The sequence below is a fragment of the Nuphar pumila genome, chromosome 6 (genome assembly GCF_984573655.1).
Source record: "Nuphar pumila chromosome 6, dmNupPumi1.hap1.1, whole genome shotgun sequence".
Taxonomy (NCBI): Eukaryota; Viridiplantae; Streptophyta; class Magnoliopsida; order Nymphaeales; family Nymphaeaceae; genus Nuphar; species Nuphar pumila.
Window position 1 is genome coordinate 95,791,910 of NC_143254.1, and position 16,453 is coordinate 95,808,362.

Genomic DNA, 16,453 nt, shown 5'->3' on the forward strand with positions numbered 1-16,453 from the left:
CCCCACAGGTTCATTGCTTTGTGATTACAGTGGGTATGCATTAGTCATGAAGAGCGAACAACAAAGTCAATTCCTTGCAGAGTTAGAGGGCCCTCAACCTTCTTGCAACCAACAAATAACAAAGCCTACCACTTGCAGATGTATATCATCCTAACACATGCCGGTCGATAGATTAGGAGCATCATTTTGTATGACAAATTTTTTTTTATGTTAACCAACTGTAAACTCTATGTTGCAAATGGTTCTACCATGTCATTTTCAAAAAGAAATTGTTGCCTTCATTACATAGAAAAAAATCCATACCTTGTTTTAGAAGCAGGAAGAAAAGAGTGTCCCACCCCAAAAGGAAGAACGAAACAAGACCCACGATCAGTTGTGCCCCACAAAGAAAGGAACAAAGTAATGAACTTGTTGAAGTAGCCGGTTGTCTCCCCTTGCAGCAGAACAAACTCAACAAAGTATTTGTGTTTTTTGCAAACTTAAGGTTTTTAGAGTTTTGAAATAGTGTAAAATAAAAAGGGTAACAAACATATTGTGATAATATCATGAGATTTAGTAAATCTTGAGATATTATCGCGAGAAAATGTCACAAAAAAAATCTCACGAGATTTAGCCGTTTAAAACGTTCAAAGTAATTCTCGTATTTTTTCTGTAAGATTTTTGTAAATATCGTGCTATTTGTCACTATGGTCTGGATAGGGTGCAATCAAATTGCACAAAAATTTTGCATTAAGGACCTGAATGCCCTCCATCAAGCCTTGGGCCCCACAACTGACAGGACTATCCCCCATCAGGTGCTTAATGCACAAATATTTATGCAATTATATTGCACTGATCTTTTCCCAAAAAGTAAGGAAACAATATTGGCTATAGGGATGGCAGTGGACCGGGGGAAAGCAGGGCCCGCCCCACCTTGCCCCGTTTGGATCGGGGATGAAGGGTATGAAACAGGGATGAAGGTGGGGACGAAGGTTAAAATCCATCCCCGTTCGAGGATGGAGGCGGGGATGGATGTACCCTTTTCCCCGCCCTGCCTCATCCCCGTTTGAACTGGGGATGGAGGACATGAAAAGGGGGGGGGGGAGTTAAAATCCATCCCTGCTGGGGATGGAGGTTCTAATCTTGAGGCGGGGCGGGGGTGGAGACCTTGTCCCCCGCCCCGCCCCACTGCCATCCCTAATTGGCTAGGAGTGGCAAGTGACTTTTTCTCCTTGTACTGTTATCTCCAGTACACTTCCTAAATTTTACATGTGGGAGGCAAATCCTTTTATGGTCACTCAACATACATATTTTCAAGTGTAATTTCATGATATGATCCCGAGTAAGGATGTCAAACTTGTGGGGGTTTGGTTGGGACCCGGGTGAAGCCAGACTTGGATCACATCTTTGGATATAGTATCGGGTCCAGATGCATGTCTAATTGGGTCTACTATAAGAAAAATCATACCCAGATCCAATAAAAACTACATGAACCAGACCGGAACCATACCAGATAAAATAATATTTTTTATCATGTTTAATCAGGTCTTAATTGGAACTCGGGCCATGTTTGGGTCAGGTATCAAATTTCACAAACTATACCCTGGTCCATGTATTAACCGGACCTTTTGGTCTGGACACTGGTCTTAATCAGGTCTTCTTATTTGTCACCATACCTGGACCATATAGGGTTTGACCCGGGTTAGGTCTGAGTAAACCATACCCGTTGACAACCTTAATCTTGAGTTAGACTCCAAGGTGTGGGTCCCATAGATTGAGGTGGGTTTAGCAAATGAGCCCTACTTAGAACTAATTTAATCATAATAAACAGGTATTGACACAAAATTTTGTTCTCCAATGCGATTTGGATAAGTTGTTGTCTAATCCAAACCCAACCACCTCCCAAATGATTTAAAAAATCATGCCCCACATGGTCCCCATTCAAATATCGAGTTTTTCTTAACCAATAAAAGCTATTTTTATTAGTTATTTTAGATGTTTAAAAGATCGCAATATATTGAATATAATGCATTATTTTTGTTTACATGAAATTAGCACAATGTTACTATGATATGCATACTTCCATCCAATGTTGTCAGTAGCAGTATCGGCCCTGTATCGTTTGACCAACTATTCAGGTGAATCAGCCGATACTGTGAATCATTCTGAATCTGCCAAAAAATAATTTAAAAATATTACATGTCAATCAGAATGTGACACGTGTTAGAGTCATTAAAATAATATTAAAAAACTAATTTTAAGTATTTTTTTACATTTATTAAAAATAGCCGATTCAAGGGTGAACCGTATTGATTTTCTGCCGATACGTATCAATACACCGATACTGATAACATTGTTTTTCATATTGTTAAAACCATACCTAGATATTTGTTCTGTAAATATATAGTGCATTTCTGTCAATTTCACTTCAGTTGTCATTAACCTATGTTTGAGTTAATAAGAGAAAGTTACTAATTTGCCCTCTAAACAATACATTTTTTAAAAAAAATCTAAAAAATACACATAAAGTATTGCCAATAATCAAAAGTACACAAAACTTTTGGTAACGACAAACACAAATCTAACGACAACTTTGACAGAGTAAACCTTTTTTTTAAATTAATCATGAAAATTTTTGGCATACTTTCAACAATATTGGAAACTTATATGTATTTTATTATCAAGCAAAGTTTAGGTGTATTTTTTTTTTATTTATAGTAACGATCGGGTAATTAGAGAAAATTTTCATTTATTTATTTTAATAAGGATAGGGTGCTTATGGTGCATCTATACCTACCTACTAGGAACCATTAGGGGTGTTAAAGGGATTGGTTTACCCGACCCCTAACCAAACCCTTTAGGGTCCTGAAATGGTGATAAATAAGAAGACCCAATTAAAACTCGGGTATGGACCTGAAGGTCCGATTAATATATGGACCCCGGTATAGTTTGTGAAATTTTATACTACCCGACCCTAGTTCCGATTAAGACTCAAAATTTTTAAATGTAAAAATGATAAAATATGGTTTTACCAGGTATGGTCTGGCTTTGGTTCATGTAGTTCTTATTAGGTGCAAGTATGGTTTTTCTTATAGTGAAACCGATTAGACCTGAATCTGAACCCGATACCATACCCAACAATATGGTCCAAGTTTGGTTCCACCTGAGACGGAACTAAACCCGATCCGTTGACACTATAAACCATAGCTTTAGACATGCATTTAATCCATAAGACATCACGAATGTATTCTAGATAGTTTATTATAGGAATCATATCTTGAATAATTTTTTTTACACAAATATAGGAATTTTAAAGTCATACAAATTTGGTACACCGTAGGCCGTCCATATTTAAAGATTTTATAACGACACACGATCTAAAAAATCCATTGATATAATAATTGTAATCTTTTTTTTTTTAAGGCAATCTGGGTTAGACGGACCCTCACCAGTTACACAACATACCATTGGATTTTGAACTTGCAACGTCCCAACTAGGGATGGCAATGGACCGCTCAGTAAAAACTTGCAACGACCACTCAGTAAAAACTATTATTTATCATAATTTTTTTATTTGTTGTGTTGATCAGGCTCCGCTTGTTTGGTAGGAGCTGTTATAAAAATGTGTTGGGACTAGGGATGGCAGTGGACTTGGGGAAAGCCGGCCCGTCTCGCCTGTTTGGACTGGAGATGAAGGGTATGAAACGGGGATGGAGGCGAGGACCAAGGTTAAAATCCATCCCCGTTCGGGGATGGAGGCGGGGATTTCTCCGCCCCGCCCCGTCCCCCCACGATCTCCACCTAGCCCCGCCCCAGCCCCAGTCCTTCTAAAGGATGTTATCCACACCCAGTCCAAACGTGAGTTGCTGGAACTAGGTTTAGGTTCAAGTCTGTTCGACCTATCAAAGGCAAAACACTATACCCAAGTTCTATATGAGCAGTGTAAACCAGATATAGACCATACCCGATAAAATACTAACTTTTTATATATTTTAGATGAAATTGCAATTATTATCTTAATCAAAACTCAGGGTGAACTCGTGTTTGGTACGAAATTTCATTTCCATAGTTATCAGGAAACAAAATGGATACGGGAAGCTGGAAGCGGGAAGCTGGAAGCGAGCATTAAAAAGTAGTATAAAGCATAAAAGTGAGATTCATTTTTTGCAAAATGGATACGTGAAGCGAGTATTAAAAAGTAGTATGAAGTGGAAAGCGAGATTTGTTTTTTAAGCGATTGCGAGAGCTTGTGAAAAGCAAAGAAAAAAAAAGTAGTGAGAAGCAAGTGAAAAAATTTGGAAAGCGAGTGAGAAGTGCACTTCTAAATGAGAAGCTAGTTCTCCCTACACTTACCCTTTTAATGAGGGAGGGCCTTCTGTTTAGTGGTAACTATCTCAGTTGTACATGCTAATCGGATCACATAGGTTCGACCCAAATAGCTAATCAGACTCCTTTCTTTGTTACCAAACCCTAACCCTATAGGGTTCGATACGAGTTAGAATTGGTCCTACTCAACTACTAACGTAAACGAGCAGACCCTAGCACCGATGAAGCCTACCTTCAGTTGGCCAGGATCAGGTGCCATCACATGACACACTTTGAGTATGCACCTGCACCTGGCTGCCCTCCATCTATTATTGGTCCCACAACTGACAGACTGTCAGGCAAAGAAACAAGGGTATCAGGTGCAGTGGCACAGTTCAAAGTGTGCCATGTAATGGCACCTGATCCTGGCTCACCCCTAAGTTACCGAACCCGACGAACCCGGCGATGACCAGGTCGATCTAAGAATTAGGGTTTTAGGCACAGAGTATAAAAGGGACCTCCCCTTCGCCTGCAGGCTGTGCGGTGCAGTTCGGGCTGCCCTCCCCAAAAAAAATTTCCCTTATTTTCCCCCTCATTTCCTCCTCTCCCTCTTCTCTCTTCCGATCTCAGTTCCGTAATCTCTCTTTCTCTCTCAGTCAATCTCTGAAAAAAAAATTCCCAAAAAACCCTAATTTATCTGCAAATCTCTTCGTTCTCCCGAGAAGGAAAGAAGAAAAAAAAGGGAAAAAGGTTTGTAATCGTCCCCATTCAGAAACTATTTGTTTTTTTTGGCGATCTAAGAGAGTGGGAAAAAGAAAAAAAAGCAAAAAAGAAAAGGATAGATAGAAAAAGGGGTGAGAAAGGAAGGAGATCGATATGGCGCAAGTTCAGATGCAGCCACAGCCGCCCCTTTCCGCCGGGCAAGCGGCCGTGGTGCCCGCGAACAACGGGGCCAATCCGTTCGTGTCCACGTCCCTGTACGTCGGCGACCTGGAAGCGAGCGTCACGGACTCGCAGCTCTACGATCTCTTCAGCCAGTTGGGGCAGGTCGTGTCGGTCCGCGTCTGCCGCGATCTCAGCACGCGCCGGTCCCTTGGGTACGCCTACGTTAATTACAGCAATACCCAAGATGGTATGTTGCCTTTCCTTGATCGTGCTTTCTATTTCGTTTCTTTCGTTTTGTTTGATTGGGTTGTGTGGTTATATGTCTTTCCTTGATCATGGTTTTTTTTCCACTCCATTTGAGTGCAGAATTACTGTTATATCCATATTTTTTCCTTTATACCTTTCGTTGGTTTAGGGTTAATGATGGCTAATTGGCTGACCTGATATTTTGTTAGTTTTAATAAGATCTTTATTTTCAGACATAGTTGGTGGCCTTTCAGATATGCTCCCGAATTATTTTTAATATTCCGATCATAAAAATATGCCAAAATGTCGAAAAAGCATGTTTGGATGAACGTTATCAGGCTCGGATATCGGCATAGATGAGGCGAGATCAAGTGATTTATGGAAATATGTGCGTTTTTCATTTGTATTTCCTCTCTTTGGGAAGTTTTCTGATGGATTTACAGTTTGGAAGATATTCATTCTCTTTCCAATTCAATTTGATGTCTCGTTTTCATATGGCTTTATCGTTTTTTTTTGTTTGCTGTAGAACAGTGTAATTACTCCTGTGCGTGTTTGTCGAATAAAAAAATCTTGACTTTAGTAGTCATACAGGTCCATCTCTTGCTTGTTTGTCTCCGAAAATTTCCATTCTTTCCCCTTATTTATTTTTCTCTAAGAGATTACTATTACGCTACTAGTTTTGCATTTGTGGCCTATACAGTTCTCCTTTAGATCCTTCCTTCAGCATAAAAAAGCAAACCTAATATATGAAACGATTTAGTGAAATGGGACGATGTTGAATGCACATGTTGATTTGGATACCGGATGGCTAATCTTGGATATAGCTGTTAAGCAAGTTTTCTGCTGTCAGAATCTATGATGACTGGGGTCTCTCCTTCAAGTTCACACCATGATATTAACTTAATATCCTTAATGCCATTATGGTGGTGCTTTAAATTAGTTCATGGGTTGAGGGGGGATAAAATGAATATGCACACATTTTTGTTTGAAGAAGGTTTGGCTAATTTATTTCGCTTGATATTACACGGTTTTACTTATTTTGCCTTTTTTTATTGTATATTGGGTTGCTTGGTCCTTTTACTCTACATTCTTTCACGTATCGGGTAATTACTGCTGGTCATTAAACTTGTTTTAGATCTCAAACAAAAATTTTATGTGAAGGAATATTGTGACTGTGAGCACGTGTTATAAGTGGCAGTTGGCTCTCTTGTGCTTCCTCTGCTGCTTTTTCATATTATACCGAATGACTTTGCAACATTAGCAAATAAATGTTGTCATTGTAGTCAAGTCACATGTTGTCTTGTCCCTATGGAGTAGTGGACCTTTTCTCTGTTATCAGGTACATGATCAAAGCTGTGTATCAACTGTATCTATCTGTGTTTCTCCGTTTAATATTCTTGTATTCAGGAAAAGGCAACCTTTTCTTTTGAATCATTTCTTCTGTTAGTGTTACGCAGATTTAGGATTTCATGTTCACAATGCCTGTTAAATTATAAAGTGCATGTGTCAATGATTGTTAAGAGGGTAAAACCTTGTAGTTTAGATTCTTGACATGTTTAAACTTGAAATATGTAAGCCAGCGAAAGCACCACAATTCAAACCGAAAGCCTAACTGGAAGATCTTTATCTGTACAATTGCATTATAAAACAGGGGTGACATGCTGTTAAATTCATATGCAAGTAACATGATTTCTAAGCAATGATGTATACTATTATGGTTTTCTGTATTTGCCTTTTTAAATTCACGGAGCTGCTTAGTTTGTACACCTGTAAGTTGAGCTATTGTGAGAAACTTTGAGTTTGGTGAGCACATGTATTGGCGGATCACTTATTGTTATATGCACTTGAGTTTTTCCTGCCTAAAAACTGTTTTGTTTTGTGATGTGTTCATCTTACTATTTTTTTTTTTATTCTCAGCATGTTTAGTTATTTTCTAACTGCTTATTGTTTTTCTTTTTCGTTACTTGATTAAAACTACAGCGGCTAGGGCATTGGAAGTGTTGAACTTTGCCCCTCTCAATGGAAAACCTATCCGTGTCATGTATTCACACAGAGACCCCAGTATCCGTAAAAGTGGAACTGGAAACATATTTATTAAGGTACACGTTTTTTTTTGTTTGTTTGTAAGTTGGGTGGTTGTAGTTTCTATGTTCTAGTTATGTGGATTTCATAGTCAAATAATGTTAACCTTCAAACTTGTGCAGAACTTGGATAAGGCAATTGACAATAAGGCATTGTATGATACGTTCTCTGTATTTGGAAACATTCTTTCATGCAAGGTTGCAACAGATGCATCTGGACTATCAAGGGGATATGGTTTTGTTCAGTTTGATTCTGAAGAGGCAGCTCAAGCTGCTATAGACAAGCTGAATGGAATGTTGTTGAATGACAAACAAGTATTTGTTGGTCCCTTTGTCCGAAAGCAGGAGAGGGAAAATGCCAGTAACAAGACTAAGTTTAATAATGTGTATGTGAAGAATCTCTCAGAGACGACTACTGAAGATGACTTAAGCAAAATTTTTGGTGAATATGGAGTCATCACTAGTGTTGTAGTAATGAGGGAGGCTGATGGAAAATCAAAATGTTTTGGATTTGTAAATTTTGAAAATGCTGATGATGCTGCCAAGGCTGTTGAGGCACTTAATGGAAATAAGTTTGATGATAAAGAATGGTATGTTGGAAAAGCACAAAAAAAAGCTGAAAGAGAGATAGAGTTGAAAAGTAGATTTGAACAGAATTCAAAGGAAGTAGCTGATAAATTTCAAGGGGTAAATTTATACTTGAAGAATCTTGATGATAGCATAGGTGATGAGAAACTTCGAGAGTTGTTCTCTGAGTTTGGAACAATTACATCATGTAAGGTGTGTTCACCATGACAATGTGACTTGCTAATGTTTGGTATCTATGTCACATGGGTGCGGGGGTGCGGCACTTTCAAAAAACTTGGGTGCGGCAATATATATATATATATATATATATATATATATATATATATATATATATATAAAATTTGTGCGGGGCAGCGCCCCCAGAAGAATTTTTTTTAATAAAAAAATTGGACACAAATGACCCTGGGTGCGGTCAACACACCCAGGATCGGGTTGACCGCACTGGGTGCCGCACCCGCACGTGCACCCGCATCGCGTCGACGCGGGTGCGGCACCCGGTTTGCCGAGTCCCTGTGACATAGTTTGGTATAATGGCTTGTTATTACTCTTTTCTGTCCTTTTATTCTTTTTCCTGGTCTGATTGTGTTTATGACATTTTGTTTTTCTTGTTGGCCCTGGTACAGGTTATGAAAGATCCAAATGGAATCAGTAGAGGGTCCGGGTTTGTAGCATTCTCAACTGCAGAGGAAGCATCCCGAGCTGTAAGCACACTTTATTAAATGCCACTAGTTTATAAAATTTCTTCATTGATATGCATCGTTTCATCCTTTGTTTTTCAGCTTATGGAGATGAATGGGAAGATTATTGTTAGCAAACCTCTTTATGTCGCACTTGCACAGCGTAAGGAAGATAGAAGGGCAAGGTTGCAGGTAACTGTATATATATCTTTTTCGTATACTCTAATTTTGGTTTGATTAATAACTAGTTGGGTCAAGGTTCAAGTGAGTTAATGAGTAAATAGTCTCATGTCTGTCATTGTTCTCCTTAGAAGTTTGCTGCTAGTCATCATGGCTCGTGTCACATGTCTGATAAATTCTGCTTCAATGGAGACACCATTTTCCTTGTTTTACTTTTTGATCCTGTTGCAGTTGGTTGCGTTTTCAGTATGGTTTTCATGTTCTGGTAGCATCATGTGTTGTATATGCTTGTTAGTGCATATTCCATCTGGTTAAATTGTGTACGAATAGGGAAACTCTGTGACAGCGTCAGTCTGATGCAAAATTCTTTTCACCCTTCTTTACAGAAAAATTTCTTCTAGAAGCCAATTTAATGTGCTTCCAGAGAAACTTCTGGTGAATTTTCCAATATCTACCAAGTATGGATGCATTGTGAATTAAAACAGCCTGCTGTGATGGTCAGAATCCAACCTTACCACTACTACAATGGGTTCCTCCTCTCCCCATGGATATTCTCTTCCAATACTTATCTTTGGTTTAGTCATTCTACTTTTTCCAACTTTACACACACACATCCAAACCTATGTCACACAGGTGCAGGTGCGGATGCGGCGATTTGGCACTTTAAAAAAACTTGGATGCGGCGGTGCGGGGAGGGTATATATATAATTTTTAACAGTTTTAACACTACGTGTGTGTGTGTGCATTTATGTATTTATATACATAATATAGATATAACTGTGCATTTATGTATTTATATAGATAATATAGATATAAGTGGACTTGATTGGGGTTAACCGAATCTACTTTTTGGACAAAAATGGATCTCAGTGTAGTTGACTTCACCTGACACAAAGGAAGCCGTGCGGTGCCCTATTAGAAGAGTCCGTGTCACATAGATCCAAACACAAGAGCTGACTTGTCATCTACTCTTTCACGTTGCTTGTGTGAATGCACTATCTTGTTTATTTGTGTCACATTTTCTATTGCTGTGTTTTGTCAAGTTCGTTTTTTTAGTACATATTGACTTTGATAGTTTGCCTTATTTCCACTTTTAGTAAGTTGTTATTGTCTCTTTTAGGCACAATTTTCACAAATGAGACCTGTTGCCTTGGCACCATCAGTGACTCCTCGTGTGCCAATTTATCCTCCTGCTGGTCCTGGCCTTGGGCAACAAATATTCTATGGCCAAGGACCCCCTGCCATTATTCCACCACAGGTATTTCAGTTTCTTTCTTTAATAAATCACCCATGAGTTTGTTGTCTTTGTGGATATTTGTAGAGGGATTTCTTGTGCTTTCTGGCCATAGTAAATTTTGTGTCTGTGCTTGTGCGCCCATGTGGGGAGAGGGAGGGGAGGTGTGTCTGTGATGTCTTGCTGGTTTCTTTACAAAGGAAAACGACAATAATTATCTCATGATTAATTGCAGTTGCTTGCTAGTTGTTTGCTATAGGATCTAACAGAGACTTTGGAAGCAATGCATACTTGAAAGTGTGTGTTTATGTTTATAAACTTGTATTGTTAATTTAGTTGTAAGATGTAGCTTACTAGTTGTCTGTCTTAATGTTACTTTTTGAACGAAATAAAGGCACCTTGGGCTTGTTTTTGAGTTATATAATCAATTTAATTGTGTCTGCCAGTTCCACTTATCATTTGTGTTGGCCCTTTAAGAACCTAATGCCGTCAGGATAGGTGGGGGCATAAAACTTTTGGCTGAAGGAAATGACGAGAATTTTAGGTTGTAAATGAGTAGTTTTGTCCTAGTTAATCTGTGTGTGTAAAACTTTGTTGGGGGTATGGTGATCACGTGCAGTGTTGTGAGAGGCGTACGTCTCAGTACCTGAAGCGTACGCCTCAGAGGCGAGGTGCACGCTCAAGGTACTGAGGCGTTGCTGTGATGCGCAAATTGCCCCTCATCACAGTTCCCCGGTTACAAATTCCCCGGTGGCGAACTTCGCCGTTGGCTGCTCAGTCTTCTCCGACCACTGGACGCGGCCCCCCCTCGCTTCCGTACCAGCTGGGCATGTGGTCCTTCTCCTACTGCCTCCCCTCCCACCACTTCACTTCCAGTCCAGTTGTGAGAGGCGAAGCGCAGGCTCAACGCCTCGCTTCGCCTCATCGCATTTAACAACCTTGATCACGTGATATGTTTTCTTGTAGATCCTAAATCTCCCTATTCTGTCAAGAAAGCAAATTTCTTTTTAGCAGTTTCCTAGCAAACTTAACACAACTTTCAGTGTCAACCAAGTGACTGGTTTGTCAGGGGTGCTTTCTTTATGCTGTTCAAGTAAATTTAAATTTCACAAATGATAAAATTATGTTTTACACACTTTTCAGGGATCTATGGAGCCCACATTTCTAGAACCTTGAAATACCTTTTTCTTGGTTGTAAAGTGGATTACAATGCAAGTAGAGGCCCTTTTTCTCCTTGACTTCCAGAAATCTGCAGAAAATTGCAGAACAGTGGTTCCAATAAATTTGTTGGCAAACTGCAAAAGTGTAGTCCAATGAGAACTCTCAAAATGATAATTCTTGTTACTGTCATTTACTCTTAATAATTAGAATAGATCCTGGATTATCTCCTGTTGTGATTATGATCGACACTATTGGAACCAAAAGTAAAGGTCTCAATATCTTTTTTTTTTTTTTGCGGGGGTGGGGGGTGGCGGTGGTGTTGACAATAATGAGTAGCACCATGTGAGAAAATGCTGATTCTTCAGAGAGATTCTCAGCCGAATCTTATGCATGCCTTTTAGCGTATGCTTGTGGATGGGCTATCAGCGAAGTGGATCAATAAGACTTTGAGTGATCAACATATCAGCCACTGCTGTTGAAGTCTTTTGGGAAATCAAACATTACGTGTTTGTCTATGTAATTGTTTGCCAGATAGGTAGGCCTTTTTGCTCCTGCTTAGTCTGAGTGCTTGCATTATAAGCTTATCAATTTTCAGTTTGGAATTTAATGATTGAGTTGATGTCTGTGTATGTAATAGGTTTCTTAATGATGTTTTCCAAGTCTTATTACCTTGGAATTCATGTAGTTTCATGGTATTGGTTACAGGTTCAAAAGAAGTCCCATTCTAAGCTGAAGAAGCAAAAACAAAAGTCAATTCATAAAAAAGGATGCAACTTAGGCTCTGTTTGGGATCTGGAGATGGGAAGGGAGATGATATTTAATGAGGGTTTAATTTATACCACCGACTCCCACAGGTGTTTGGGAACCCTGTTTTGGGAGATGAGAAAGATGGGAGTGGAGAAGGTTGACAACTCCAGTTTTCTCTCCCATTTTCTTCTCCACTCCCATCACCCCTCTCATCTCCTCTCCAGTACCGGCTCTCAATCAGAGCCTTGTATGGTTTTGCGTAATTTTTGTATGGTATCATTTAGAGGAAAGATATATTGTTTAGTGAGATATCTAATCTAATATATTGCTGTATTTTTATCTAATTTGCTTCTCTTAGAAAATATGGTTGTGACTTGTTCACAGTTTTGAGGTCACTTTTCTTGCTTGTTTGATCAACGACAACAACTTTGTTATTGTTGTTTGCTTTGTCAACTATTTGCGTTTTTCCAAGTAACCCTTCATTAGTGATGACTTTCTGCATTGATGGCTCTGGAAATTGCATTAAAAAGAACTTGGATGGTCATGCCTCTTTTCTGCTTTTCTTTTGCAGCCTGGTTTTGGTTACCAGCAACAGCTTGTTCCAGGTATGAGGCCTGGGGGAGCACCAATCCCCAATTTCTTTTTCCCTTTGGTACAACAAGGCCAGCAAGGGCAGCGACCTGGTGGAAGACGGGGTGGGGCTACTCCAATGCAACAGTCTCAGCAGCCTATGCCATTGATTCAACAGCAGGTGAGTTTGCTTTCACGGTGATGACAATCTTGCATTGCATTCTTTACTAGTTGAGGCATAAATGAATGCATTGTTTCATCTTTTCTATTCTTTGGCATGTTTTTTTCAGGCAACTTTTTTGGGCTTACTCTCTTGTGTAGTTTGTGTATATAGTCCAGCCATGGAAGTTCTTTCAAGACTGATTAAAAATATGCTTGAGCACTAATGAGTAGCATTGGTGTTGCTGCAGATGTTTCCAAGAGGAAGGGTGTATCGCTATCTCCCTGGGCGGAACATGCAGGAGGTTCCCATGCCTGGTGTGGCTGGTGGTATGCTGTCTGTCCCATACGAGATGGGCGGCATGCCATTAAGAGAAACTGGCATCTCACAGCCTATCCCAATATCTGCATTGGCTTCTGCTCTTGCAAACGCTACTCCTGAGCAGCAAAGGACGGTATGCTTCTGCTGTTTTCTGTTTTTTCACTTTGTTCTTTCTGCTCTCCTTTCCCAGATGGGAAAGGGTTACATGACAGCTTGTATTTGCTGACAAATTTGCATTAGTTTTTTCAGATAGGCTATAACTTTGTATGATGAAGCTATGATTTAACATACGGTATATAAACCTGAGTTCTTTGTGTGTGTGAATAAAAAAAGACAATCTTAATTTGATTTTTGTAAGATTGGAAAGGTTTTAACTCTGAAGGCTGCATTTTCTTCCAGAAATGCAATGCATTTTCAAGTGATCAGATTATAGTTTGATTTGTGAGAGCGTGCGCAGATGGGCTTTGACTCTGTCAACGCGTCATTGTACCCATTAATTCCGGATAGATGAGATCCTTGACATGTTGGACAAGTTCTGGTCCTTGATGAGAGATGTTCTTTAGGAATATAAAATTTGAGCGTTTTGAAATGCATAAGCCCTTTACGATAGTTTAGGAAGCACGTACTGATGCACATTTTTGAGCTATTATTTTGATGAGCATGGTAGTGATTTAACATTTTTTTGGATTAACTTTCAGATGCTGGGTGAAAGCCTCTTCCCTCTTGTGGATCAGCTGGAACGTGACCATGCTGCCAAAGTGACTGGCATGCTGCTTGAAATGGACCAGACGGAGGTGCTGCACTTGCTGGAGTCTCCGGAGGCCTTGAGAGCAAAAGTTGCAGAGGCAATGGAAGTTCTGCGGAGTGTTCATCAGCAGCAAGGAAACCCCCCTACTGATCAGTTGGCTGGGTTGTCTTTGAATGACTCTCTGGTTTCTTGATCATGGTAGGTTGTCTTGGCTAATCCTGCATTGTGGGACTTCAATCTAGTCATCACGAATATTGGGCAGTTTTCATCTTAGTAGCTAGCTATTTAGGGATCTATTTGCTTGCTTTTGGATTTTTTTGTTCCTTTTTTTTTTATCATTTTAGTTGCTCGAAGTTTTGGATTCAGTATAGAGGGATTTATATTTGCTGGTTTTTTGGTATGTCTTTATTTCTGCTTTCGTGGATCTCTTTACAATTTCATAATTAAGTAATTGTTTTGTTGACATGTGCTGTGCTTATTTGGTAAATCTGATGGCGATTGAGCTGTGGAGAGATGGTGGGATCTGTTATTCAAACAGAAATAGGAAGGGATGTCCCTTTCTGGATTGTGGTTGTTGGTTCTGAGAGCCACTTGGTTTAGGTGTGAGGTGGGGTTGAAGTTGCGTCCCCGAGTGATGAATCTTACTTTCGCTTTCCTTGAAAATCCTTAGGATTCTAAAAAAAAGAAAAGAAAATCCTTAGGTTGATATTCCTGGAAAATGACTCATTTGATAATTAAGGGTGTGTTTGTGTGGCGTGGAAGGAGATTGCATGCATTGTTCCACAGAGTGCTTATCGAAAAACAAAGTTCCGTTGGTTCCTTCCAGTAATAATGTCTGGAAATGCTTCTGCTGCTTTCACGCACTTGGGTTCTGTTCGTGTGAATGTCATCACTCTGAAGTGATGTGACAAGTTCAATATTCCTCACCCTCAGGGGCAAACCTGAGGTATTCATTGGTGGTGATGGAAAACTTAAAAGGTAGGTTTTTATAAGTGTAGGGCCTTTCTAAAAAAAATAAGAGGGGAATAACAATATAATAAGTTTCCTTTATATCATAAAAATTGAAATAGTTCTTGTTGCTGCTTGTTTTTAAATTTCTCATTTTAGGTTAGGATTCATTTAAAAAAGGGGGAAGGAAATTCAAAAGAGGGATGGATTGTTTTTCCTTTGTTTTAGAGATATCTGTTTTGAATGGTTGTATAAATGAGATTTCTTATATAATTCACACACACATATATATATATATATATATATATATATATATATGGGTTGGTGCCAAATGATACTTGCTAAATGAGTTTTCAGGTTTTTTTTGTTATTTTTAAATTTTGATGATATATGAACTTATTTTATAGAGATCAGCTCTTGAAGTGTTTTGATTCTGACACATGGATGAGTTTTTATAAGGTTCAAAAAATCAATGGTTCAAAATCTTTGTAAAATTTCGAGGTTTCAAATATCATTTTTTTCATCAAAGATACATGATCACGGTGCGGATTCCCTTTAATCTACCGTGCCCAATACATTTATAGGGTTAGAACTGTGGAAAAACACTGGAAGGACACAAAAATCCATTTACCATGTATCAATTATAGTGTTAAAACTGAAAAAAACACGGGAAGGACGCAAAAACCCATTTATCATGTATCAATTTTGCACTACACATTTCTATTTCCTTCTACGTATAGAAATACATATAAAAAGAGAGACACAAACTAGAATATGTAAACCAGTTTAGCATGTAAACAGGTTGAACTAACAAGAACTGTCCGTGGTTTCTGTGCAATTCCTAACTCACCCATCTTCTCTCTCTCACACACATCTAAGGACTGCCAGGGCAGCGGGGCGGAGGGTGAAGTAGGGAGGAGGGGCATTGTGGACAGAAACAAGAGGGGGTGGAGAGACTGTCAGACAGTGGTGGAGGCCGAGGAAGGGATGTTGGGTCTGGCGTGTTCCGTATTACTACTCTAACAAGCCACAGGCCCTAGCAATCGCCACGTGGCTGGCAACATTTTGTGCCCACTTGGCTACTCTCGGACCCAGATATTTCGGGTCTTCATCGACTTATTGGTCTCTTTCTTTTCCTTCAGTCTAAAAGGCGAAAACTGCTACTCAAAAATTAGAAATTTACGTTTTCTGAGAAAAAAAGATACTTTTGGGGATGTCAGTGGTACCCAACCGAATCCGAACCAGTTTAGTTGGATCCCAGTAAAGAAAACAGGATCTGATTTATAATCAAATTGAGTTTCGGTATGCAGATTTGCATTCAAACCCAATCATGATTCTGAACCGAGTCCAAATCTAAAGAATTATCCAACCCATTTAACTAAATATATATCAGATTAACAGACCTGATTCAGATTTGGTATTACCTTCTCCTAGTCCGACTTGGAAATGCTTAGTTTCGATCCAAGTCCCACCAGTTTGCATCCTAGTTACTGGCACAGAGGAATTGGACTAGGTCGGGGCTTTGGTTAGATTTCCACACATTATTCTAGGTTGTGGATCTTAAAAACCGGATCCAAATGTATATTCTGACCAATTTCGGACTTACGTGATTGATAGCATCCA

The 16,453-nt window shown here is 39.3% G+C and overlaps 1 protein-coding gene across 1 annotated transcript; it reads left to right on the forward strand.

The window, feature by feature from the left end:
- Positions 1-4,686: 4,686 nt before the first annotated feature.
- Positions 4,687-14,345, forward strand: LOC149835274 (polyadenylate-binding protein 2-like). Its single transcript, XM_090010480.1, has 9 exons — positions 4,687-5,416; positions 7,396-7,514; positions 7,620-8,276; positions 8,708-8,785; positions 8,864-8,953; positions 10,062-10,199; positions 12,655-12,834; positions 13,064-13,267; positions 13,833-14,345. The coding sequence occupies exons 1-9, from the start codon at positions 5,161-5,163 to the stop codon at positions 14,073-14,075; spliced, it is 1,965 nt and encodes a 654-aa protein (XP_089866606.1). The 5' UTR covers positions 4,687-5,160; the 3' UTR covers positions 14,076-14,345.
- Positions 14,346-16,453: the final 2,108 nt, after the last annotated feature.

What these genes read in the sequence shown, in the direction of transcription:
- LOC149835274 (XM_090010480.1), top strand. Translation starts at nt 5,161, where the DNA reads ATGGCGCAAGTTCAGATGCAGCCACAGCCGCCCCTTTCCGCCGGGCAA. An exon ending in TTACAGCAATACCCAAGATG is followed by an intron (nt 5,417 to 7,395) that starts GTATGTTGCCTT and finishes TTAAAACTACAG; the next exon opens with CGGCTAGGGCATTGGAAGTG. An exon ending in CTGGAAACATATTTATTAAG is followed by an intron (nt 7,515 to 7,619) that starts GTACACGTTTTT and finishes AAACTTGTGCAG; the next exon opens with AACTTGGATAAGGCAATTGA.